Raw genomic sequence first — 26,745 nt, forward strand, 5'->3', positions numbered from 1 at the left:
TTTGAGGCCAGCCTGGTCTACAGAGTGAGTTCCAGGACAGCTAGGGCTGTTACACAGAGAAACCCTGTCTCAAGGAGCAACAACAAAAAGATAAATGTATGCATATATGCTAAATGTGAAATGACCACCCAGCTTTGTCCATTTTCACCAGGCAGCTTTGCCCAATTTTTGGAGGTCTTTCTGACCAACAGGGCAGGACAGACACACGCAGCGAAGAAAACACCTTTTTTTAATCAACCCACCTGCATGGATACCAGGAAGGTCCCAGTCCACAGGGTCTCATTGAGAAACAAACCCAGTCCCCCTGCAAAACCCGGCTTATAAACCAAAAGGTCCAAAGCACCAGTGACTAAACCCTTGAGTCGAAGAGGCCTTGGGGAAGGGATGGGAGAATCCAGTGCTGCAGGGGGAGTGGGAGGGCTGCAGGGGGGAGGTGGACCAGTGGCAAGAGGCAACCTGGTCTAAAGGAAATTTGTCCCCCTCTGATTAGGTTCACCACCCAGGGACCGGTGATGGATAGAGGTGATCCTGGGCCAGGCTGATCTGGGTGGCATATTGGATGGGATAGTGGAGTGGGCTTGCCACCCTAGCTCAGGAAAGCCTGCAGCGGAGGACGGGGAGGGATGTGGTCACCAGTGTGGCGTGAACTGTCTCTACTGCCCAAGCGCTCTGCTGCGTTTCCTGATTCAGGGTGGCTCCAGCTCCACAGACTGGGGCATTGACATCTGCTCTCTGCACATTAGTCACCAAGCAGTACTCAGGTGCCTGGGTGGAGGGAGGTGATGGAGAGGAACCCTCCTCTCTGCTTGTCCTGGGGAAAGGCGGGGTGCTGACTCTCTTGACCACAGTCACCCACACCTCCACTCTGCCCCGTCAGCACTCCCGGACACCATCGCCTTCCCCTCTGAGACCACAATGGTGAAGCAGGTGGAGGAATCGAGAGTCAGTGGGATTGCTGGGGGTGGGTGGTGGGTGGTGAGTGGGGTGTGTCAGCAGAGGATCATGGGATAGGAGACACAGGCTTAGTTTTCTGGTGGACTGTAGGGTGAGACCTGGTCCTGCTTTCCTGGAGGACGAGGTTCGAAGGTTTGCCAACGAAGGGCAAGCTCAGTCTACAAAGGCTTCCTGTGGGTCGGGCTGAACTCAAGGCTTTGGGCTCTGTCTGTCTGGTTCCCTTGAACAAGAGAAGAAAACTTGTATATTGCTTTTAGAGTGTTGCTGGTGAGTGGTGGTGATGGTATGTGAGTGTACAGGAATGTCCAAGCTACAAGGGGGCTTGTGAGCCAAGTACAGAGGCCAGACCCTGGGAAGCAGGGTCTAACACAAGAGTCAAAGCCTGCCTCCGCTAAGGCCTTACTGTGAGGCTCTCAGCAAGTCTCTTCACATCTCTGGGCCTTAGCTCCCATATCTGCACTGTAGCCCAGCGAACTGACAGCCAAATGAGAGTGCCACAAGTGTCGCCTGCTAAGGGATCATCTTAATTATGTGAGGTGGGGAAACTGAGGCCCAGAGAGAGCGAAGGCTCCGCCAGATGTTACACAGGATGTCAGTGATGCTGCTGCAGCTGGAGCCCAGGACTCCTGCTCCTAGTTCACAGTATCTTTCCCCAGTGCAGGTGAATGAGGGATGAGATGGGGTGAGTCCATCTGTCTTGCTGTTTCGACTGAGGGCAAATACTAGGTAAGGAGTGAAGCTGAAGAAAGAGGAAGGCCCAGGCACATACCAAGGCTGAGATTAAAAAAAATACAAACCCAGCAATTCCCCCTCCCCCCGTCCCGTCCTGCCCCAACCCTAAAGTCCAGCTGCCAAGGGTCATGGCCAGAGCCAGGGTCAAGTCCAAGTCCTAGTCTGAGTCCGTATTTGCTCCAGTGGCCCCGCAGATCCAGGAGGGGCTCCACAAATTGCAGTCAGTCGATGGGCCGCAAGGGGGCGCGCCGGCCCACCGTGATCCGAGCTCCTTTACAGTGCTGCTTCTCACTCCAGTTGCCCAGGTATGAGGGTGGCCGCGTGGCAGAGGCTACCCTGACCTGCAGAAAACAAAGGCGAGTTAGGGGGTACATCTGCAGGTCTGCAAGTAGGCGAGCAGAGAGACCCGGGTGCTCATGCCTCCTTGTGTCCTTCTCTCCACCAACACTAAAGACTCTATCTCCGGCCATCCCCCCCCCCACTCCCCATCCCCCGCTCCGTCCCGTCCCGTGCACAGGGACCCACGTGTACAGAGGCTGCAGCTGTAAATGCGATGTCTTCTGTGGCGCCTGGTACCCATAGGAGTCAAAGCCACCGATGAAGTCAACTGCGGAAAGGAAGGGGTGAGCTATGAGAGACTGGGTTCTGAAAGTGAAGAACCCAGATAGGGCCCCAATTCCTGGGAGCCCCGTGTGGAGTGAGTGGTGCCAGGAATGGCCACGCCCATCTTCAGGATGTGGACTTAGAGCAGCGGGGCAGCGTGTGGGAGAGGGGTGGGTCAAGTGTGCTCAGGGTGCAGCCGATGCAGGAGAGGCAGTCAGCCTGAGGGAAGGCCCTAAGACTCTACAGCCTTCGATAGGGTTAGATCCAGCAATGGGAAAAGGTAGTTCTGGGGCCTTGGACTGAGCACCTGGCCATTGGAGTCCTAACCCAGAGGGGTTACGCAGACCCCATCCATCCCTGCCCTCTCTGCTTAGGAATGGGTCCCCCAGCTGACCCCGGGCTCCCGGAGGGGAGGAAGCCCTGTCCACAGCACTGAAAAGACAGGCCACCCCACGGCCGTGGAAATGCACTTACAGCTGTCCTCTTCTTCCAGGAACACTTTGCTCACGTAACAGGCAAACACGAAGCCGAAGAGCTGGGGGAGGGGATGACAGTCAGGAAGAGTAAGACAGGTTGTCCCTGCACCCTCTACCCTCCCGATTCAGCACCCTGTCCAAAGCAAACACTTTTTTTTTTTTTTTTAATGAGACAGGGTTTCTCTGTTTTGTTTTGGAGGCTGTCGGTCCAGCCTGGCCTTGAACTCACAGAGATCCGCCTGCCTCTCCCTCCCGAGTGCTGGGATTAAAGGCGTGCACCACCACCGCCCGGCCAAAGCAAGCACTTAAGTTAAATGCTAACGCTCCAAAGACTGCACGAATGTGACTTCAGACAAAAGTAGTTCACCTCCGTGCGTCTCAGTCTTCCCAGAGTCCGTGCCTCACTGGACTGTTAAGTGAAGATTTTGTGACCCTGCCTGTGTAAAGTGCCTTGAACAGGGCCGGCTCTCTCGTTAATGGTCTCAAGTAGCCTAGGCTGGCCTTGAGCTCTGGATCCTCCTAACTTTACCTTCCAAGTGCTGGGTTACAGTGTATGCCCCAGTGCCTGGCAGTGGCCCCTATTTGGAGCTCCTTTCTTATTCACATCTCTGTAAAATTGGTAGTGTCCTTTTTATGCAAATGGAAGAGAGCTCAGAAAGAGCAAATGGTTTATGCAAGGTCCCAAGGCATATTAGATATTTAAGTCCAGCAGGAGTTGGCCTGATGTCTGTCTCATCCCATTCATGAAGCCTGTCCATGCTTTTCTTAGGAGCTGGAGGGGAGGGGTGGAGGGAGGAGAGAGGTGTCACAAGACACAGATTCAGGCAGGATCGAAGGGGGGCTGGACTACATAGATTGGTCTTTCTTTTCCTTCCCTTTTTGGGGGAGGGTGGCTGGGGGATGTCTGGAACTCATTATGTAATCTAGGCTGACCTCCAACTTGTGATCCTGAGCCCCCTGCCGCTGCCTCTCCTGAGTACTGGAAATGCAGGTATATGCCACCACACCTGGCTTGTCCTCTCTTAACTGGGGATAAAGAATGGACTGGGTTGGAGACTGCACTTCTGGGGATATGGGTTGGATGATGAACAGGACTTACAGCTAGGAAGATCTGCAGGGCACTGCTGAGGGCTTCGATGTAAGGGTAATCAAGCAGGCAGCCCGTGACAGAGATGACATGGTGGTCCTCCAGTGCCAGGCGAGAGTTCAGAACGGGAGTCACCAGGCAGCCGGGCCCATTCTCCATCCACCACGAGCGATGCAGGGATGTGTTGAAGGTCATGATGAAGTCCCGGTCCTGGGGGGCAGAGGGGCCTGGGATACTGAGCAGTGGGGAGGGACAGGAGGATACTCCCCGGGCTCTCACTACCATCTGAACTCTCTCAGCCTGATCCTCTCTAGCTTGATTTGTGAAGGGAAAGAAGACTACACCTGCAAGTCCATACATCGCCAGCAGGGGGCAGTAGATGACCATCCAGACACCACACTGCTACTCGTGAACTGCAAAGGGTAGGCATTGAGACTCCGAATTTCAGAATTAGAAGGGACACTCATAGGGGCAGGGCCTAACTCCCCAGGCATTGGTGGAATCCTCACTACAAGCTCCCGTACAACCCAATGGGCTTTCATTGGTCTCCTTAGTGTGACTGGACAAATCTCTCCTCTCCTTGGTCCTTAATCTCCCCTTTGTTACAAGGAGAAGGGCTGGCAGCTGTTCACAGAGGGTATGTGCCCATCGGTGCCTTCACTCCTTCAGTCAGACTGGTAGTCACCATGCTGACAAGGAACCAAACACAGGCCCCTGAGCAAGCTTCGTCTCCTGTGTAACCACATGGGGCTGCTATGGTCTCTACTCCCCCCCCAAGACAGGTTTCTCTGTGTAGTCCTGGATGACCCAGAACTTGCTCTGCAGACCACGTTGGCCTCGAACTTAGAAAACTGCCTCCTTTGCCTTCTGAGTGCTGGGATTAAAGGCGTGAGCCACCGTCTCCTGAATACAACTTTTGAGCCTTGGTTCTCATTTCTCCTTCCATGAACTTGGGTCATCAGGCTTACAAAGTAAGCGTTTTTATCCACTGAGCTATCTCTCTGACCTTGCCTTACTTTTTGAGACAGGGTCTCCCACTGACCCTGGAGTTCACAAGTTTGGTTAGACTGGCTGACCTGAAAACCCTTGGGCACCCCTTTCTCTGCCTTCCCCAGCATTGAGGTTACAGATCCACACCAATGGAAGGCTTTTATGCAGGCGCTGGAGGTCTGAACTCAGGCACTTGACCAACTGAACCAAGTCTCTCCGGGCTGGCTTAGATGAGGAGATGGGATGGGGGACCTGGCTCAGTTGGTAGTGTTTATTCAGTACACAGGAAGCCTTGGGAGGAACACATAGGAGGATCAGGAGTTCAAAGACATCCTTAGCTACAGAGCGTTTGAGGCCTGCATGGGCTAAAAGAGATCTTGTCTCCAAAAAAAAAAAAAAGAGGGTGTGGCTGGAGAGATGTTTCAGCGGTTAAGAGCACTGGCTGCCCTTCCAGAGGACCAGGGCTCCATTTCTAGCACCCACATGGCAGCTCACATCTGTCTGTAACTCCAGTGCCAGGGTTCATTGGCACTCTTCTGGTTTCTGCCAGCACTGAACACACATGGCACACAGACAGACAGACAGACATGCAGACAAAGCACTGTGGTCTGAATGGGAATGGCTCCCATAGGTTCATGTGTTTGAACACTTGGTCCCCATTGGTGGAACTATTTGGAAAGGATTAGAAGGTGTGGTCTTGATGGAGGAGGTGTGTCACTGGGGCGGGGCCTTGAGGTTCTAATAGTCCAATGACCTCTCTATTTACCTCGGGTTGTGGACCCAGATGCAAGCTCTCAGCTGTTTCTGCTGCAAACCTTTGCTCTGCAATCATCGGCTCTAACCCTCTGAAACCCAAATTAAACTCTTTCTTTTGTAAGCTGCATTGGTCATGATGTTTTATCACAGCAGTAGAAAAGTAACTACCATACGCCCATACACACAAAATAAATAATAAATGAATCTAAAGAAAGAGCAAAGTGAAACTTAGAGAGAAGAGGCCACAGTGTCAAACTGCTGGGCAATGCTCAGCAGGGACGGAAATGGAGCAGGATCAAACCATGGAGCCAAGGTTCTTATTCACATATTTGGCCTCCTTCACATCTAAAAATAGACGTTGTGTCTCTCTGGGCCTGCTCGTCGGCCAGCTACGCACCTCTACTTTCTTCTCTTCTCCACATGACACAGTTTGTTCAGTTTTCCCCAAACAAATGCCACTTAGTCTTTCCTTTCTGAAAAATATCGACCAGCCCTGGACCCACCCCATCTTCCTGCCTAAGCGGTAAAGAACGCATGTACGACATTTTCACTTCCTTCCTGGGCATGCTGTCACAAGGCCGGCCTCTACCGAGCCTGTGGTCAACAGAGCCCTCACCCCATCCTCACAGCAAATGCTCTTTAGCCTCATCAGTTCCGTCATTGTGAGAAGGGAGAAGAGGCTGGGAACAAAAATGGAGGTCAAGCGGGCCGCATGGATCATTTTGAGTGTCCCCAGGGGAAAAGGTGTGTGGAAGACATGATGTCCCAGGCCCCAGAAGGGACGGCGCAGGTCAGGCTGTGCTCTGCACACCACCAGGCCGGGGGCTTACCTGGGATAGCTGTCCGACCTCCAGGTAGAAGCAGATGATGAAGGCATTCCAGCCAACCCAGAGCACCAGCCAGGCAGCATACTGTGGGAAGCAGAGGTGAGTTCAGGGTGGGGCTGGGGGCTGCTCAGTCAATGGAGACAGACTTCAAGGGCAGGGGGATCTTTGCAGTAGAGGCTTCAAGTGCACATGCATCCTTCACAGGCCTGCAGGGCAGGCAGGCCTGTCATCTCCCCTCTACTAAGGCCCAGAGGCAGGCTCCGCTTCTCTGAATCACACAGCTAGGAGGAAGGGCTGGCCCTTGACCCGGGTCCCTGAGAGGGACCTCTTCTATGTGTACTTCAGGTACTCTGAGGAGTTTATTAAAAATACAAATGGGGAGCTGGGCGGTGGTGGCACACGCCTTTAATCCCAGCGGATCTCTGCATTCAAAGCCAGTCTGGTCTACAGAGTAAATTCCAGGCCAGCCAGGGCTACACAGTGAAACCTTGTCAAAAAACCAGACAAACAGACAAAACAAAACAACACAAAACAAAAACCAAAACCAAACTGGGGCCCAGCAGTGTAGCTGAGATTTTTGTTCCCAGCATCCACACAAGGGCAGGCTCACAACCACCTGTAACTTGAAGCCCAGGGATCCAATGCCCTCTTCTGGCCTCCTCAGGTACCCACACTCAAGTGCGCCCCTTCTGCAAGGGCTGATGAGATGGCTCAGTGGGTGAGGACACTTGGCACCAGAGACGGTAGGACCTAGAATGAGCATGAGTGACTCTGCATGTCTTGGTACCACAGAAACAAGGACAGATGTAGGTCAATCTAGTGAAAAGCCCTTTTCCTTGATATGGCCCCCTGAAGAGGCACCGAGGACCAGCACAGAGCATGGCTGAGGATGTTTGAGACTAGGAGTCTAGAAGACCATTAGCAATGGAAGGTTCTGGGAATGCCACCATATCCCTGGTGTAGGAGAAACTGCCGCAGGCCTACCCAAGTCACATTTGCCCTGCCCAGGTGCCCAGGCCTGCCCACATGAGCAAGCGTGGCTGGCACTTCCTCCCTGAGCCAAGCCTGCCTCTACACCCAGAGACTGCTGACTGCTGACCAAGAGACACCAACGAGGAAAGCACAGCGCAGCAGAGTCAGCCGCCTGGGCCAACAGGACGTGGGGAGGGGGTATAAAGGCAGGTCTGACCTCCTTAACAAACAAGTCAGCAGCACACTCTGCTCCTCACTGATCCCCAGTGCCTGTGTCATGGGTGCTGCATCTTCTCACCCCCTTCCCCAAGGGGTGTCTGAGCAGGGTAACCCGCAACATCTGGTGCCCAACGTGGGGCTTGAACCCACAACCCTAAGATTAAGAGTCTCATGCTCTACTGACCGAGCTATCGGGGGCTGGAGCATAGGAACCGCCGACCTCAAAAAGCCACACAGGCTATCTTCAGATCATGTTGTCTTTTTTTTTTTTTTGGATATAGGGTCTCACTGTGTAGTCCAGGCTATCCTGGACTCTCAAAGATACTGCCTCTTTCTCCCAAGTTACAGGATTGCAGATGCACATCGCCACTCCTGCCACACCCCCTGTCCTCAGTGAACGTCAGTCAGCAGGGACAGAAGCCATGACTTCCTGATGCTCCCTTGCTGCCCTGGAAAACACTGATGAGGCCCACCAATTCTTTGTCCCCATAGCTTACAGATGGGGACAGTGTGGGAGCCCTCGATCCAGACCCAGCTCAGCCTTAGCTGTGTGACCTTAGGTAGACTCTTAACCACTCTGAGCCAGCCTCTTTTCCTCAGCTGTGTGGGGAGGTGGTGGAGCAGCTGTAACGTAGGATTGTGCACTCTGCCTGGCCCACCCTGGACGGTTGACATATCTTACACTATCCCTTGGGGAGACTCTGTAATGAAGACTAGCACCCGGGTGTGCTCTGAGTGCATAATTTTGAGGTTTGGGCTTATGGGTAGGAGACAGTTAAATTTGGAGAGGTGGGGGCAAAGAAAGGGACATACCAGGATGAGATACCGGGACCGATACTGCACAGTGCCAAAGATGCCCAGGATGACAGCCATGATATGTAGGAAGTTGGCCAGGATGGGAGCCCACTGGTAGCCCAGGAAATCGAAGATCTGCCGCTGGAGTGCAGCCACCTGTGAAAGAGACAGTCTGAGACAAATGCCCCACAAAAGGACGGAGACTCAGACACCTATTCCCTCAGCCCCAAAGGGATAATGAAAGAGGAAGTCAAGGTCTCTACAGCTGATGACTTGGGGTAGGGGTGTAACTCTGAGCCAGGGTCCTAGCCTCTCCTTCCTGGGCAACTCAGCAAGACCGCCTCACAAAACAAACAAGGAGACATGGGGTGGAGGCCAGCTGGCTCAGAGGTTAAAGGTGCCGACTACTGGGCCTGACTACCTGAGGTTGGTCCCCAGGGCCCAGATGGTGAGAGAACTGACTCCCACAATTGGTCCTCTGATATGCACAAGTGCTACCCCAAATAAATAAATATAAAGTGTAATTAAATTGTTTTAAATCAGCAGCGGTAGAGTGGTTGTCTAGCAAGCGCATAACCTTGGGGTTCATTCCCCAGCACTAAAAACAAAGAACAGCATACCCCGAGTTAGGCAGTGTCTGCTTAGTAATGAGTTGGGGGATCTGGGTCAAGGAAGAGATCCTGGAGACTCTTCCTGCCAGGGCAGCAGGGCAGTACAGGCTAATGCCACCACACAGATGGTACAGCTTGGGCAGAGACCAAAGAAGCTGCAGGCTTGGGCAGGACATGAGGGGAGCCTGGTAGTGCCAGGCCAAAGCCTGGCACCTTCCCATCTGCCTCTCCCTGGTGACAACCCTCACAGGGTTCTGCAGATGGTCATAGGCATCCCAAGTTCATCTCGCCCTGCACATGCCTTGGCAGGAAGATGGACCTGGGATTGTTATGTCATCTTGAGGAAAGAGAACATGCAGTTCAGAGAGGACGAATGACTTGCCCAAGGTCACACAGCACGTAGGTGGCAGAACAGATCTTTCTCTGCCACCTGTCTCATCTAGGTACCAAGGTGCCATGCTTCCCAGCGGGCACTGGCTCAGGAGTCAAGGGGCACAGGTGGAGAGTGGGGCGTGTGCCTCCGTCTGCTGGGGGACTTTGGCCGGGTTGCCTGCCCTGCTGGGCCTCAGGCTCCTCACCTATACACAGTGATTAATGGGCTCCAATATCCAGCCCTGATTGGGTGGTTGGCTAATCTTGGGGAAGGAACTCTCTAGGCTTGTCCTCTTCCTGGCTCCACTCTTTGTCTTTAAAAAAAAAAAAATAAAACAAAACATTTTTACGCGCCCACACTCAAGAAATGCAGATCAAAGGACAACTCGTAGGAGTCGTTTCTCTCCTACTATGTAGGCCCTCGGTTTAAAATTCATGCTGTCAGACTTTATACCATCTTTTGTTTTTTGTTTTTTTTGGTTTTTACCAGACAGGCTTTCTCTGTTTTGTTTTGGAGGCTTTCGGTCCAGCCCGGCCTCGAACTCACAGAGATCCGCCTGCCTCTGCCTCCCGAGTGCTGGGATTAAAGGCGAGCGCCACCACCGCCCGGCGACTTTATACCATCTTGCTGTCCTCCGACTTCTATTCTTTCAACAAGTGAGATTGGAACTGGAGCCTCTACCCCCTTTACTTTCCAAGTCCTCCTGGGTGGTGAAGTACAACTCACCTCTCACCCTCCATGGGGGCCAGGACCCCTGGTGAGTTTATCCCTAACCCTGGATGCTGCTGTCCCTGCCCCACATGACAATCACCTATCCCCTCCAGCACTGAGCTCTGACCGATTCACCCTCCACTCGCCATTCAGTGTGTCCTGTCCACTAGATCCTCAACATCTCAGAACAGTTAGTATTCGTCCCCTGTGCAGGCTCTGATGCCCCCATCCTTTCATCCTTTGGAAACAGTGTGAAGAGTGACAGGAAATCAGACAGCACAAGCCCAAGCCCCAGGCCTCAGTGAGACAGACATAAAGATGACTTTTACCTAGGTGTGGTAGCACACGCCATTACTTCCAGGACTCAGGAGGCAGAGACAAAGGGATTCCAAGTGAGAGGCCAGCATGGGTTACAAAGTAACACCTTGTCTCAACACACACACACACACACACACACACACACACACACACACACACACACACACACACTTCATAAACGGAGAGAGAGATGTATACAACAAAACTTTTTTCTAATTTGCCAGCTAAATGCACCTTGACTCAAGATGAATGGGAAGCATTCCCAATAAACATCTTGGGTACTGTCTGACATTATGGCACACACCTTTAATAATCCCAGCACTTGGGAAGCAGAGGCAGGTGGAGCTCTGAGTTCAAGGCCAGCCTGGTCTACAGAGTTGAGTTCCAGGACAGCCAGGGCTACACAGGGAAACCCTGCCTCAGAAAAGCAAACACCATCTTGGGTGCTAAAGAGTTTGCTGGGAGTGGTGGTACACAACCATGACCCCAGCACCTGGGAGTGGAAGCCGAAGAATCAGAGTTCAAGTCCACCCTTGGGTGGACAGTGAGTAGCTCAGTGTGAGCTGACTTTGCACTTGCAAAAACTTTCTGACCGTCTTCCTGATCCTTGAGCCCATGGGGTGATGTGTGGCGTCCCCTGACTGTGCCACTGCCATCCCCTGTCCTTGGCCCTGTCCCATGCCCTGTCCCTTTCCTACCTTTCTTCAGGAAGTCTGCTTCTCTTCCCTCCTCCCTTGCTCCCAAGGTCCCAACAGTGGCTGGCAGTCTTTGAATCCTAAGGCTACTTGGCCACCTTCACTTCAGGCCACGTCACCTACTGTTCTCCAGGGCTTGCCCTAGCTCTGAAAAAAATTTTGTTTTCTGCTCATAGGATGTTGCTATGGAGCCCAGGCTGTCTTGGAAGTTGAGATCCTCCTGCCTCAGCCTCGGGAGTGCTGGGTTTACAAACCCACTCCATCATGTGAAGTATTCCCTGTAAACCTAACCTGCTGGACCTGGTCCATGTCCAGTACCCACTCCCCTGATGTGTCCAGATGCAAGAGTTAGAAACTCCAGTTCTGACTCAAGCCTGCCTCGTGCTCTCTAATATCCCCAAGTCTAGGGGCCACTTAATGGGACAAATCTCCCACCTGACCACTTTCACCATTCATGTTTTCTCTCACCCAGATGTGTCAACCCTCCTCTCCCAGACTATTTCAAACCTGACTTCTCTCCAAGTGAAGACCTAGTCTGCCTGGCTGCCCTTCTCCTGGCCCTTAGCTCCCCACCCCCAAACCCTGATTATTTATTTATCAGGTGGCTGCCAGCTGAGGGGGATGCTGTTGCTATGGGAACCTTCAGTCCCTTGTCAGGGCTGCCTCTGGTCTCAGTAGGATGCTCTTGTCTGTCTAGACTCCAACCCCAGGAGCCCAATCCCAGGTGGGAACCGGGGTGGGGGTGGGGAGTAATACAGATGGATCTGCCCTCGTCCCAGGAAGCTGGCTAGGGCGGAGGCAGGGAAGAGGCTGGGCAAAGGGCCCTGGAACTTTATCAGAAGCCTCGGGTACCTCAGTCCTTACCCATCAATTCAACTACTTCCCTGGCCAGGATCCCAGTGTGTGGCCATATGCCTTAGTTGCAGAAGTCTGGCTGTCTGGGGGAAGACTCCTCTTCAGAGTGGTGCCCTGAGAGTCCCAGAGGAATGGAAAGTGCAGTCCTATTCTGCCCTGACCGACTGGGGGAGCAAATCTCCCCATTTGGGGTCCCGCAGAAGAAAGGAAACAGTTTAGTCCTGCAACCCTGGGCAGGTTCTTCTCCCTCTCTGGGCCTCGGTTTCCTTGACGGCAAAGTGTTCTATCACATAAAGCGCTCAGCTACCGGGGTGTCTCAGTACAAGGCAGCAGCCTCCCCTGTGCCTTGAAGCCCCCCTTCCCAGCGGATTTCTGAAGCAGCTGACAAAATTACACTTGACTCAGCCCCTCATCCGTGAAATGAGGGGATGGGCTGAAGCTGAAGGAGCCCGGAGATCCGCTATCCGCTAGTACAGCCCTCATTAGGGCTCAGCACAGTGACAGCTGGGAGGGACAGCCACTTGCCTGAGGGGAGGAGGCTCCCAGCTCCAAACCTGGAGCCACCTAGGGAGGCCTCCACCTGGGGCCAGCACTATTGTGTGTCAGCTGAAAGAGCCCCTTAGCCGGTTTAAAGGAAGAGTGGTGGAGACCAGGAGGGGCTTTACCAGGGACAGAGGGACAGAGGAAGGATTGAATCCACTGAATAGATTTCTTACGCACCTTCTGTTCCGGGCCCCAGGGCTAAGGACAGGGGGATGTGAGACAGTGAACAAACCATGTGGCCTCTGTCTTAGAAAGCCGGCATTCACGATGTGATGGCTGCACACACCTGTAATTCCAGCACTTGGGGGGGGGGGCAGGAAGGACCACTGCAAGTTTTATGTCAGCCTGGCCTATACAGTGAAACCATACCTCAAAAAAACAGAAGTGGGAGAAAAGAAAAGAAAGCGGAAGGACGAAAGGAGAGAGAGAGAGAGAGAGAGAAGGAGGAGAGAGAGAGGGAGAGAGAGAGAGAGAGAGAGAGAGAGAGAGAGAGAGAGAGAGAGAGAGAGAGAGAGAGAAGGAGGAGAAAGGGAGGAGAGACAGGAGAGACAGAGAGAGAGAGAGGGAGGAGAGAGACAGGCCATGGCCTCCTGGTGGTTAGAATTGGGGACTACTGTACAGGGAGCCCTCTCCTCTGTGTCTAGTGGCCTTTGGGGACACTGGTGCTTTGATATATATACACACTATGTCCCTCCCTTCTTTACAGAGCCCGGGTAGCCCTCCTCCTAGCCCAGATCCCACTGGAAACCAGCCAAAACTATCACTGTTAAGTTAAAAGAGCAGCATGAGTCCACTGTGTAAAAAACAAAGCCAGAAAAAGACACCAAATGCGGGCGACAGTAAACACAGCATCAAGAGCCAGAAAAAGACAACAGTTGTGAGTGGTCATCTCAGGGGAGCAGAGATGGGGACAGGAGACGAGGCTCTAAACACACAAACACCTGGAGCTGTGAACAGGCTCACAACTAAGATACAATGTGTTTAAGAATGTTAAAGTCACCAGGGCGTTGGTGGCGCTTGGAGGCAGAGGCAGGAGGATCTCAGTGAGTTAGAGGCTACTCTGGTCTACAAAGTGAGTTCTAGGACAGCCAGGACTGTTACACAGTCCTGCCTTGAAAAACCAAATAAATAAATAAAAAGAAAATTAATGTTCAGTGGCTGGAGACATGTCTCAGCAGTTAAGAGCACTGGTCATTCTTCCAGATGACCTGGGTTCAATTTCCAGCACCCACATGGCAGGGCAGCTCACCACTGTCTATAATTGCAACTCCAGGAGTTCCAACACCTTCACACAGACACACATGCAGGCAAACACACCAATGCACACAAAATAAATAATTTTAAAAAAAACGTTAAAGTGGGGGGGTCAGCTGAGTGTCAGGGTCAGCTGAGTGTCAGGAGGACAGCTGAGTGGCAGTGTATGAGGCTGACTTAAATACCAACACCTATGTAAAAAAGATTTTAACAAGCCAGGTGTAGCACACACCTATAATCCTGGCATTGGGGAGGTAGAGACAGGAGGATCAGGAATTCAAGGCCAGTCTCAGCTACATATTGAATTCAAGGCCAGCCTGGGCTACATAAGACAGTGCTTCAAAAAATGAATGAATGAATGAGCTGGGCTGCTGGTGAGATGGTTCATTGAGTAAAGGCAGTTGCTGCCAAGCCTGGCCACATGACTCTCAAGAAGCCTGGCCACATGACTCTCGAGTCCCTGGGCTAGCCTGTTCCAGACTTCCTGGCCCTCTGCCAGCTCTGCCTCCTCCAACCTGATTTCATCCAGATTCATTCCCTCTTCTCCTTCAGGGGCCACAGGCCAAGAGCATCCTGTCCCTGCTGCTGTTACCCAACATGAGGTGGCTGACTTTGGAACCAGGTCCTGCGTCCACTGCTTTTCTGGACAGTGTGGGGAGGTGACAGAGTAGATCAGAGGACATCTCCTGAGTCACCCTGCCACTAACAATTGCTTCCCTGCCGACACACAGCATCCATTTACTCACCTATAGCTGGCTCTTTAATTTTTTTTTTTGAGATGGGGTTTCTTTGTGTAGCCTTGTCTGTCCTGGAACTTGCTCTGTAAGCCAGGCTGCCCTCGAACTCAGACATCTGGCTGCGTCTGCCTCCTAAGTGCTGGATTAAAAGTGTGGACCACCATCACCTGGCATAAAGATTGTTTTTAATATTACATTTATTCATTTGTGTTTATCATGGCGTGTGCGTGTGGGCGTGTGTGTGTGTGTGTGTGTGTGTGTGTGTGTGTGTGTGCATGTGCGTGTGTCTGTAGGTTGAAAGACAACATTCAGAGGTCAGTTCTCACTTTCCACCATGTAGTCTCCCAGGGATTGAGCTCTGGCTGTTAGGCTTGGCACCAAGCATCTTGACCAGCTGAGCCAACTCAGTGCCTTTTGTGGACCATGTCCTGAAAACTTCCTGGTGAAAATGAGCTCAGTTCCTATCCTGGGGACATGGTTCATGTCATTTCTTTCCTCTAAGGACACTAGCATTAAGCTAGAGAAAGAGAATGAGGAACATGGACAAGTGAGGAGTGTCCTTCTCAGACAAAGAGACAAACTAAAGCCCCCAGGACAGTGATAACCTCCAGGGTCTACCTTAGTGTACTTTATTAAGTACACTATATACTAACCTTCACATTCACGTTACATCCTCTGACCCCACCCCAAGGTACTAATGTAGACTGAGCTGTGGAAGGCTCATGTATGAAGACACTGCAGAACTCAAGTTCCAGCCATTGTGTGGCCAGAGCTGTTCCCTGCCACACACACTCACAGCTTGGCGACTGAGCCTGTTTGCAGGCTTCAGCTTTAATACTCCCAACCCCTTAAGAGGCCTGCTGGAGGGGCCTTCTGCTCTGGAAGTAGGCACCCTCCTCCTCACTTCAGATCTCTGTATCCAAACCCCAGACTACCATCTGTCTGTCCTCCGGCACTCCTGCTGTGGCCCAGCCCTCCACTTGGACTGGGTCAGGGGGGAGCCGGAAAGCAGTTGGTTCTCACCTTCTGGGTAATTAATCCTCTGAGACCAGCTTGGAGCTTTAGTGAGGCCCAGCAGGCTGATCTGGCCAGTCTGGCCCTGTCAAGAGGCAGGGCCTTGGCCTCTGTATCCATGGCAACCCTACCCCTTCATCTCAGTGACCACTGACCCATACCCCTTTCTCAGCTGGGCGCTCCTTGGGCCCCTTCTGGACAGCTCTGTCTCACTATATCTCTGAGCTGGCAGCTCCATTAGCGAGTGCTGACTGGTAGTGATCCAATTAACATATATCTACATTAATTTGCATAAACCCTAGAACAGCCCAGGGCAGGACTATAAGGGGAAAACCAACAAAAAGCAAAGTACCCCCACCACCCCACTGGGCCTGTTTCTTCGCTCACCGCCTGGTAAACCCTTAGAAGCCACAGGGGGAGGCAGAGCAGGAGGCAATCAGGCCCCTGTGACTCAGTTTCTCCTCCAGGGATGGAGACTCAGAAACCCCAAGACTACCAACTTAACAGCCCTGTCACTCACTCTCTACCCAGGAGAGCCCACAGAAGCCCTGTAGAGCTGGCACCTGAATCTGGGGCTGCAATGCCCCACGTCCAGCCTGGATGCCACCTGCCTAGACCTGGACCCTCATTTCTGGGTTCTGGCATGGCAGGGATATGAATGAATCTGATAGTTTGACTTTCTGGTGAATAGCTTTGGCTTTGAGGGAACACATTGCCCACCCTCTAACCCCCCCTCCCTGTCAGAGCAGAGGGCCCTAACCCTTCTCTGGCCCAGCACCACTCACTTTGGACAGCAAGAAGCAGTTCATGGTGGTAGCAAGAGGCAGAAGGTACTCTGAAGTCAGGCTGCTCAAGTTTATGATGCTACCTGTCCACTGTGTGAGCTTGGGTTCATTTTCCCTACAAGCCCCAGTTTCTCCATCCTATGCCCTCCCTACTTCCTAGAGTTGCAAAATTAAATGAGTTCACCTATGTTATTATTAAGATGGTGATAGGGAGGGCTGAGTGGGGATAGCTCAGTCCACAAGGTTCCTGCTACACAAGGATGAGTACTATTCTATTTGGATCCCAGAATGTATGTAGAAAGCGGAGGCTGATGGCAAATGCTTGTCCTTTTGTCATGAGCCCAGCCTTCAATGGCTGAGCAATCTCTCCAGTCTGTGGCGCACACACACTTACCATCCCAGTGCTGAAGAGGTAGAGACAGGCAGATCCCTGGGGCTCTCTGGCCATCCTTAACAGTGAGCCTCACCGGGCGGTGGTGCCGCATGCCTTTAATACCAGCACTCGGGAGGCAGAGGCAGGTGTGTATCTCTGTGAGTTCAAGGCTAGCCTGGTCTACAGAACAGAGCAAGTTCCAGGACAGCCTCCAAAATAATACAGACAAACCCTGTCTGGAAAAAAAAACCCAAAACAACAACAACAACAAAAGAGCAGTTCCAGGACAGCTCCAAAGCCACAGAGAAACCCTGTCTCAAAAAACCAAAAAAAAAAAAAAAAAAAAAAAAAACTAAAAACAAAAAAACAGTAAGCTTCAAGTTCCAATGAGAGACCTTGTCACAAACAAACAAACAAAACAAAACCAAGGTAGGAGGCAGGAGAGATGGCTCAGTGCTTAAGAGAATTGACTACTCTTCCAGAAGACACAGGTTCAATTTGTAGCACCCGCATAACGCTAACCACTGTCTGGAACTCTAGCTGCAGGGGATCTGACGCCCTCATCTGGCCGCTGAGGGCACTGCATGTACATGGTACACAGGCAAGACACTCATACACATAAAATAAAGTAAATACCCACCCCCAATTTAAAAAGAGGTCATATTAAAACAGAACAAGAGGTGGGTGGAGGTTGTGAACACGCCTTTATTCCCAGCACTCGGGAGGCAGAGGCAGGCAGACTTCTGAGTTTGAGGTCAGCCTGAACTACAGAGAGAGTGCCAGGACAGCCAGAGCTACACAAAGAAACCCTGTCTTGAAAAAAAAACAAACAAAATGGGGGTAGGTTCAATTCCCAGCACCCATATGGCAACTGAGAACTGTCTGTAATTCTAGTTCCAGGGGGCCCGACACCCATGGAAAAACACCAATGTGCATAAAATAAAAATAAATAAATTTTTTAAAAAAGGAAAAAAAAAAGCCCAAACCAAACCAACAACAACAAACAAGGTAGACGGCCCCTGGACAGCACCAGAGGCTGACCACCTCTGGGCTCCACGCAAAGCACTGTGGAACAAGGAAAAGAGAAAACCCCTGGAACTCCTTGGGGCATTCGGGAAGGCTTTACAGAAGTGGCAGTGAATTTGGCGGAGCACCGTGCTTACACACAGTAGGACACAGTGTAGCCAGTTATTACAAGAGGGTATGAGGAGGGGGCAGGGCCATGTATGACGCGAAGACAGGCTGCAGAAACCTGTGGATGCTGAGAGGAGAAGGGGGAAGGGACTCTGAGGCTCAATCAGGGTTCTGCAGGGCTTTTCCTCGGAGGAGTAATCTTGCGCAAGGAAGCAACAGGACGGCATGAAAAAAGCCACAAACATACACAAGTGAATCCCTGCAGCCAGGCAGGCGGACCAACCTTCCCTGTTGCCTGGGGGTTTCTTGGAGAAACGAACAACCAAGTCCTGGGCAAGTTGGACCAAATTGGGATAGTATAGATGACCGGACGGATGCAGTGAGAGGTGACAGGAAGGGGAAGTTGAGGCTGGACCTCAGGCTCAGGACTCCATCTGTGGTCTAGGAGCAGAAGAAAGTTCTTCCTTTTCCCTCAAGATTTCTTTCTTTTCTTTTTTTGATTTTTCAAGACAGGGTTCTCTATATAACAGCCCTGGCTGTCCTGGAACTCGCTCTGTAGACCAGGTTGGCCTCGTACTCAGAGATCCATCTGCCTCTGCCTCCCGAGTGCTGGGATTAAAGACGTGCACCACCAGCACCAGGCAAGATTTTATTTTTAATTATGTATGTGTGCACACATGTGAGTGCATTCCTGATGGCGGACAGAAGAGGGCGTCAGATCCTGCAATCAGAAGCAGTTTTGAGCCACCTGATGTAGGTGCTGGGAACCAAACATGTTCTTAGCTACAGAGTCATCTCTTCCTGAGGCAGAGAAATTCTAAGCAGACAGCCATGAAAGTTGGGGTTTTGAGGAAGCTGGACTGGAGATGGGGGATGAGGGGAACATGTGTGGGATGTTCCTGGCAAGTTGAGGACTGCTCCCAGAATTCTTTTCCAGGCTTGGGTTCCAACTCTCCCAGGACTCTCAATTCCTGGCAATGTTGACATTGCTCATCTTCCTATATCCAGTCCTCTTGAGGCCCAGCTTCCAAAAGCAGTGCCCCCCTACCCCCACCCCTCAGGCTCTGGAGCAGGCAGGGAAGGCCTGGAAGGAGGCTGTCCTCTGAAGAGGAGCCCTGAAGGCAGGAGGAGTGGAAGATCTTCCAAGCCAGGAAAACTCAGCACAAAGACAGAGATGCTGGCTGCAGACAAACATCCAGATAAATAAAACGGCGATTAATCAGATCCCCTGACTAAGTGCAATGCACACCACCCTATAATTAAGCCAAAAGCTCCCCGACAGAAAGCACCTTAACGGAGTCGGCACTTAGGCACAGGATTAATTATGGCAGAACTCTGGGCTGCAGCAGTGCTAAGTGGGAGGGACATGAGGTTGGGGAAACAGGAACAAAAACAGGTTTGGTCCTTTTTCCCTTTCTGTAGATGGGAGATGGAGGCTGAGGGAGGTTGTTACACTGCGAGAGGCCACATGGCTAGTAACTGACAGAGGCCAAGAGGGTGTGTTAATAGCCCAATGATGGGTGCATATTCCAAATTCATCTTCAGACTCTGCATAGTCTCCATCAAAATAGTAACAACCTTGGTTTTAAAGAGATGGGCGGGGCATAGTGGTCAAGCACTCAGGAGGCAGAGGCAGCAGGATCTCTGTGAGTTCTAGGTCAGCCTGGTTTACAAAGCGAGTTCTAAGACAGCCAAGACTAGACAAGAGAAACCCTGTCTCCAAAAACCACAATAACAAAACAAAGTACAGATGTAACTCTGCAGGACTTTAGATTAGACAACAGTTCCTTTGTTGTGATATCAAAATCACAATCAGCTGAATAATAAAGCAGGCAAGTTACACATCATGAAAATGAAGAATTTGAACCTAGAAGTGGTGGTGCATGCCTTTAATCCCAGCACTCAGGAGGCAGAGGCAGGCGAATCTCTGTGAGTTTGAGACCAAGCCTGGTCTACAGAGTGAGTTCCAGGACAGCCTCCAAAGCTACAAAGAGAAACCCTGTTTCAACCACCCCCCAAAAAAAAAGAAAAGAAAAAAGAAAATGAAGAATTTGTCGGGCCTGAAACAGGAGAAACTGGAGTTCAAGGTCTGCTTGGGCTATAGAGTAAGGTTTTTGTTTTTTCTCTTCTAGGAAGAAGCCCTGAGAAGAACAGAGGATTTGAGGCTAGCTTTTTTTTTAATAAGTTTTTTTAAAAGATTTATTTATTACATATACAGTGTTCTGTCAACACACCAGAAGAAGGCACCAGATTGAATTGTAGATGGTTGTGAGCCACCATGTGGTTGCTGGGAATTGAACTCAGGACCTCTGGGGGAGCAGCCAGTGCTCTTAACCTCTGAGCCATCTCTCCAGCCCGAGGCTAGCTTTTTTTAAAATATTATTTGTTCAATGTACATTGGGGTTTTGCCTGCATGAATGTCTATTTGAGGGTATAGACAGTTGTGATCTGCCATGTGGGTGCTGGGAATCAAACCTGGGTCCCTTGGAAGAGCAGCCAGTGCTCTTAACCACTGAGGCATCTCTCCAGCCCTAGAGTGAATTTGAAGCCAGCCAGGGCTATATGATTCTTAGTCTCAAAAAACTTTAAAAAAAAAAAAGTAACAGGGCTTGGTAGGTGAGTGAATTCTTAGCATGTAATACATGAGCAGTACATTTGAATGCACTTGTGTACACACACACACAAATACATATATACACACACAAGAGAAATTTTAACAATTAAATTTTAAATGCATCTTAATTTTTAAAGACTTTTTTTTTCTGAGACAAGTTTCTTTGTGTAATAGCCCTAGCTGTTCTGGAACTAGCTCTGTAGACCAGGCTGGCCTCCAAATTCGGACATTTTTATTTTATTTGTGTATGTATAGGCATCAAATATGTGCCGTGCCCAAGGAGGCCAGAAGAAGGTGTTAGATCCTGAAACTGAAGTTTCAGGTGGTTGTGAGTCACCTTATGTGGGTGCTGGACTCAAACTCTGGGCCTCTGGAAGAGCAGCCAGTGCTCTTAACTGCTGAGACAGCTCTCCAGCTTCTATAGCTCAACTTTCAAAAAGGAAACCAGGAATGGTAGTGAATGCCTGTGATCCTAGAACTTGGGAAGTGGAAACAGAGGATCAGGAAAGTAGTTCAAAAGCTAGCCTCAGGTACATAACAAGTTTGGGGAGAGAGAGAGAGAGAGAGAGAGAGAGAGAGAGAGAGAGAGAGAGAGAGAGAGAGAGGGAGGGAGGGAGGGAGGGAGGGAGGGAGGGAGGGAGGGAGGGAGAGAGGGAGAGAGGGAGAGAAGGAGAGAGAGAAGGAGAGAAGGAGAGAAGGAGAGAAGGAGAGGAAAAGGGAGGGAGAGGGAAAGAGATGGATGGAGAGAGAGAAAGAGAGACCTTGACCCATCTCTTGCCCTCAGGAGTCCCCATTCAGAGAGAGGCTTTGATATACCCATGCACACATGAACACACACACACACACACACTAGTGAATAAAATCACTCTGTGCTCATTGCTATGAAGGAAGGGTCCAGGAAGAGAGCTGCAGTGGGCGTGGTCAGGAAGGCCTGCTTGAGAATGGGATCTGAAGGTAAGGAGGCAACAGGATTAAAGCAAACATCTTGTGGAATGAGGGGGCCTGGATACACCCACTAGCCGGAGACAATGTGAAGGGCTACAGTATCCAGAGGACAGAGCTGGCAGGGTTGGAGCAGAGTGGGAAAGCAGCCTGGGCCAGGGCGGTACTCCAGCAGGGCTAAACGTTACCCCCGGAAGCATCCGTCACCTGAAGTGGGGTCACCTCTCTTGCTGAGACCACCCTTCCTGTGACCTGAAGCAGGGGAGGAAAGCACCCTATCCTTGGCTGACTTAGAGGCTCTCCTGCCTCGTGGCTCCCAGGAAGGAAATGCTGATGAAAACCAGCCTCACTGCTATGGCAACCGCAAGCACTTCTGCCTAAGAGCCAGGTGGGGAAGTCTGCCCAGCAACAGCAGAGCAGTGGGAGCCAGCAGGCAAAGGTGCACAAAAGACCCTCCATCGAAGGATCCCAAACACTTAGTGTCCCAGCCCCGAAAGGTGCAGATTGGGAGTTACGACGCCCGGGACGTGTTAGTGTTAACCCTGCGGGATGGATGGAGGGTGTGGAGGTTTGAAGGGGTTAGAGAGCCTAACCCTTAGCATCCTTCCCTTTGCACTGCACTAACCCTCCACAGGCTGAAGGCTTATATGCAGAGGTGTTAGAGTCATTGGCTTTAAGGACTCAATGATAAATAAATGGAGGGAGTGTATCTCACACATTCACACTCACTTTCCCTGGTTATAGGGGGTAGTCTGGCCCAAGTGAGGACCCTGTGAAAAGTTATTTGGGATCTGCAGGCTCAGAGTGTGAGGAGGGGCTGTGGGGGAAGGGAGAGTTGTACAGGGCATCCTAAGGGATACCCCCTTGAACAGGCTTGATGGATTTCCGAATTGAACTTGAGCACAGCATAATGACAATGGCTAAGATTTCGAGTGCACCGATGGTACCGGCTTTGTGCCAAGCCCTTGTATGCACCATCTCAGTCAGCCCTCACAACTGCACGTGACAAATGGGCCATCATCCCACCCTTCTATGGATGACAATCTCTAGCCCAAGATCTCAAGGCTAAAGGGTGAGATCTTCAGCAAGCCAGATGGTATGACCAGAGTCTGAGCTCTAAACCAGATACCTACAATCTGCCCTGGGTAGGCCTGGAGATTAAAGAGGAGTGCAGAGGGGGAGGGGGCAGGAGGGACAAAGCCTGGCTACCTTTTGCAATCATTTCTTGGCCCTGAGCCAGAGGGCTGGCAGAATCTATGTGGGGGTTGGGGAAGTGGCTGGCTTCTCAGGAGACCAGAGTGGAGCAGATAGGGGAGACCTTGTTCATAGAACCTACTATGTGCTAACACAGAGAAGGGCTCATCTGTATTACAGTTCCAGAATGCCAAAAGGAAAAAGCATCAGCAACACCTCTACACCATGTATCTCCTAGTTCTAGAAAACCTCGATTCAGTTAACCCTCACAGACATAACTCACAGACCCGGGTCTTTGCACGTGAGGTCACGGGGCTGCCAGGGATTTCCACCAGGGTCTCTGGCTGAGTCCCAGCTCTTATCACACTCACTGCCCATGAACTGGTCAACTTTCTCTTCATGAATGAGACCCTTCCTGAGTTCATGGGTGTCAGTGCGTTGGAGCCCTCCCTCCTGGGAATGTCTATGTTATGACTTATTCAGGGAGACTTCCAGGCTGTGGATCACCTGCCCACCCTGTTCCCCATGGACTGTCCCCAGAAGCACCAAGACCACAGAGCAATGTTGAACAGCAGACTCTTGTCCACAGTCCTCACGCAGAGAGGAGGCAGCAGCTACCACTCTTCAGGGTATTGTCTAGAATTGTCCAGTAACTGGATCCTCAGAAGGAATGGCATGAACCTGCTTCTAGAACAGTCCTTAAGGGACCCCTAATGCCAGCACCCCTGTCCTTCACTGAAAAAATGAGGAAAGGAAACAGGGACTGGATGCCATCCCCTTCTCTGGGTCTATGCTGGAGAGATACTGTCAGGGACCCTTCTGGTATTATAGAAGCCTGTGTAAAAAAGTAGAGTGTATTCACTCTATCCAGCAATCATGACCCCAGGCTTCACAGACGTTTGCAGAGATCCTGGTGGTGGTGTATAGAGACCAATATTATTCCAGCCACTGTTTGCAAAGCCTTACTTAAATCCAGCTGGATACAGTAACTCACATCTGTAACCCCAACACTTAGGAGGCTGAGGCAAGAGGTCAGTCTGGGCTACAGAGTTCCATCCTGAGAAACAGCTCAATGGGTAGCCATGTTCGCTGCCAAGGCCAATGACCCAAGTTCAATCCCCAGAACCTTCATGGAGAAGGAGAAAATCAATGTATACAAGTTCTCCTCTGAGCTCCCTTCCACATATGACCATGGCATGTATGCACATACTTGCACAGGTGTGAGTGCAAAGAAACAAAAAACTAGGTGCTATGTGTGGCTAATCAGCACCTCCACTTTATGGAGGGGGCTGGCTAGGGGAGGCAGAGCAAGTGGCTGCTCATGCTGGGGGCCTCCACTTTATGGAGGAGGCTGGCTAGGAGAGGCAGAGCAAGTGGCTGCTCATGCTGGGGGCCTCCACTTTATGGAGGAGGCTGGCTAGGGGAGGCAGAGCAAGTGGCTGCTGCTCATGCTGGGGGAGCAGTAGCACATGGCAGCATCTCATCGCTGGGTGGTGGCGCACGCCTTTAGTCCCAGCACTCACTCAGGAGGCAGAGGCAGGAGGATCTCTGTGAATTCAAGGCCAGCCTGGTCTACAGAGTGAGTTTGAGGACAGGCTTCAAAGCTACAGAGAAACCTTATCTCAAAAACAAGACAAAACAAACAAGCAAGTAAGAGGTGGGGGGAGCTCACCACACCCAGAGCAGTGTGGGGCCCTCATCAGGCATTTGCCCCTCCTGAGTCTTCATAAACCATGTCTCCCCATCCTGCCATGCCCCACGTTCCCACAAGCCCAACCTCAGACAGTTTCTCACTTCGGCAGAAGATCCTTGTCCCTGGTGGCCTGTCTTGGGGATGACAGCTTGTGGCAGCTTGTGGACTGCAGTCCACTCAGCCTGTGAGGCTACTGACCAGCAAACAGGCAGTGACAGGCAGAGCAGGTGGCGGTGACTGAGGTTGATCAAGCCCCTGGGGGAGTCTAAGCCCGCACCCTACTCCCAAGTTCAGACCTTCCCTTAACACTGCAGGCCTCTGGATCAGGGAAGAATAGCAACAGAGACCCACACATTTGTATCTGAACATTTAAGTTATAAACAATTGGCTGTAATGAATCATGCCTGTAATACTGGGACTCTGAAGACAGGCCAGGTGATCGCTATAGGTGTGAGACCAGCCTCAGCTACATATCAAGTTCTTCCCAGCCTGGGTTACACAGCAAGATCCTATTCTAACAAACAAACATAAATAACGGTTATGTACTAAGACAACAAACCGTGTAGCAACAGCTGAACTTGGCCTGTCCCCTAGCAGCTGGCTTGCCTCCTGGGCTCTGCTATTGAGTGAGCAGACTATTGTCCAACAGCAAGGGGTATGGTCAGAGCAGGTCCCTTAGCAATGCCCAGGTCCCCTGTAAAGACTGTGGTGTCTGGTAGGAGCAAACTGCTAAATCCTCACTGAAAATACTTTCAGAGGAGAGTCTCAGCTTACAGAGGGGCAGAGCTTGAGGCTCAGCATCAGGAATATCAGGTTCACGTTCCAACTCAGCCATTTAACAGGTACAGCCCAGAAAACTCCTCTATTGAGTCCAGCTTGCTCCTTGGCTGAAATGAGGAGTGAATACTATGGCTTGAGGAAGGTCCATGCCCTGCTTACACACAGACTTATCAGTCCATGCTGACCTCCAAGGGTATTTAAGAAGCCTTTTCCATGGCATCTTCATATCCATTTTTTTCTTCAAAATAGTTGTATGAGTGTGTGTGGGGGTGGGGTGGGCACAAGTGTAGAAGTCAGGGGACAACTTTTTTTGTTTTTTTGTTTTTTTTTTTTTTGAGACAGGGTTTCTCTGTGGCTTTGGAGGCTGTCCTGGAACTAGCTGCAGGCTGGTCTCTCATTCACAGAGATCCCCCTGCCTCTGCCTCCCCGAGTGCTGGAACTAAAGGTGTGTGTCACCACCGTCTGACAGGGGACAACTTTTACATAGGTTCCAGGAACCTAACTTGGGGAGGCCAGAATTCCTTGGCAAGTATCTTATTTTTTTTCTTCCAAGACAGGGTTTCTCTGTAGCTTTGGACCCTGTCCTAGAACTCACTTTGTAGATCAGACTGGCCAAGAACTCACAGAAATCCACCTGCCTCTGCCTCCCGAGTGCTGGGATTAAAGGCCACTACTGCCAGCTCTTAACAAGTATCTTTACCCACTGAGACATCTAGCCTGCCCTTTGTTTTGTTTTGTGAGATAGTTTCATGAAGCCCAGGCTGGCTTTGAACTCATTGTGTTACAGCTGAGGATAGCCTTGAGTTTCTGAACCTCCTGCCTTTACCTCCTGAGAGCTAGGTTGAAAGCCGACCGACTGACCATGGATACTATGCTGGGCCACACTCAGTTTTTCATGCTTATTAGGCAAGTACTCTCCTGACTGAGCCACGTTCCCTGCCCTGCATCCCTCTGTCTTCTGGTCCAGCACTCACAGCATCTCCTCTGGTCCAGCACTCACAGCATCTCCTCTGGTCCAGCACTCACAGCATCTCCTCTGGTCCAGCACTCATAGTATCTCTCCACATTACCACTGGCACCACTGAGCCCCAGCACTTGGCACAGAGACCAGCCAAGGACTCACCAGCCAAATGAACCATGAAGCCCTTCATCCAAGTACCCCATAGTCGACAAGGGTATTCAGTGGGCCATGCTTGGTGACAGACTCTGGGAAAGGATCCCATTTAAGCCTGGGGGAGGAGGCAGGAACAAGGAGTCAAGAAGAAAAAAATGGACGGGCTGGCCTATCAGATGAGGAGGAAACAGTGAAAGCAAAGGGCTGAGCTAAGGAAGGACCTAGGTGTTCAGGTGAGCATGGCTGAACGTGAGGACATGGAAATGGTGGGAAGTCAAGACTGAAAGTCCAGGGCCAGTGAGACGGCTTAGTGGGTAAAGAGGAATGCGGCCAGGCCTGACTGACTGATCCTGAGTAAGAGCCCCAGGACCCGCAGGAGAGAACTACCCCCTAAAGTTGTCCTCTTGCTTCCATAGGCAAGCCATGGAGAGCACAGGTGTGTGTGCACGGACAACTCACACCGACATGCACGCACACACACACACACACACCCCAACATGCACAAAATAAATAAGTAAATGACAAACAGAAAGAAAGCACAGTAGGACAGCCTGGGTTGACCACAGTCTAGACCACTGGTTTATTTAGAACCCG

The 26,745-nt window shown here is 51.3% G+C and overlaps 1 protein-coding gene and 1 long non-coding RNA gene across 3 annotated transcripts in view; one reads left to right on the forward strand and one right to left on the reverse strand.

Annotated features, from left to right (window-relative positions):
* Nucleotides 1–212: 212 nt before the first annotated feature.
* Nucleotides 213–26,745, reverse strand: part of Nkain1 (sodium/potassium transporting ATPase interacting 1) — a 42,229-nt gene continuing 15,696 nt past the window's right edge. The window contains exons 1-7 of one of the 2 annotated variants that reach the window (XM_040756520.1): nucleotides 9,601–9,708; nucleotides 8,430–8,567; nucleotides 6,429–6,509; nucleotides 3,865–4,062; nucleotides 2,764–2,824; nucleotides 2,212–2,293; nucleotides 213–2,027 (exon numbers count right to left, since the gene is read on the reverse strand). In XM_040756520.1, coding sequence (XP_040612454.1) covers nucleotides 2,018–2,027; nucleotides 2,212–2,293; nucleotides 2,764–2,824; nucleotides 3,865–4,062; nucleotides 6,429–6,509; nucleotides 8,430–8,489 — 492 coding nt within the window. In that variant the 5' untranslated portion in view covers nucleotides 8,490–8,567; nucleotides 9,601–9,708 and the 3' untranslated portion in view covers nucleotides 213–2,017. Of the gene's footprint in view, nucleotides 2,028–2,211; nucleotides 2,294–2,763; nucleotides 2,825–3,864; nucleotides 4,063–6,428; nucleotides 6,510–8,429; nucleotides 8,568–9,600; nucleotides 9,709–26,745 lie in introns of those variants that run through there. The other variant, XM_005079515.4, reaches the window with a different exon arrangement.
* Nucleotides 4,062–5,719, forward strand: LOC121143916. The gene is made up of 2 exons (XR_005881220.1): nucleotides 4,062–4,274; nucleotides 4,635–5,719. It is a non-coding gene; the product is annotated as an uncharacterized LOC121143916 (long non-coding RNA).

This window comes from Mesocricetus auratus, unplaced genomic scaffold (assembly GCF_017639785.1).
Source record: "Mesocricetus auratus isolate SY011 unplaced genomic scaffold, BCM_Maur_2.0 Super-Scaffold_100014, whole genome shotgun sequence".
In the NCBI taxonomy this organism is placed as follows: Eukaryota; Metazoa; Chordata; class Mammalia; order Rodentia; family Cricetidae; genus Mesocricetus; species Mesocricetus auratus.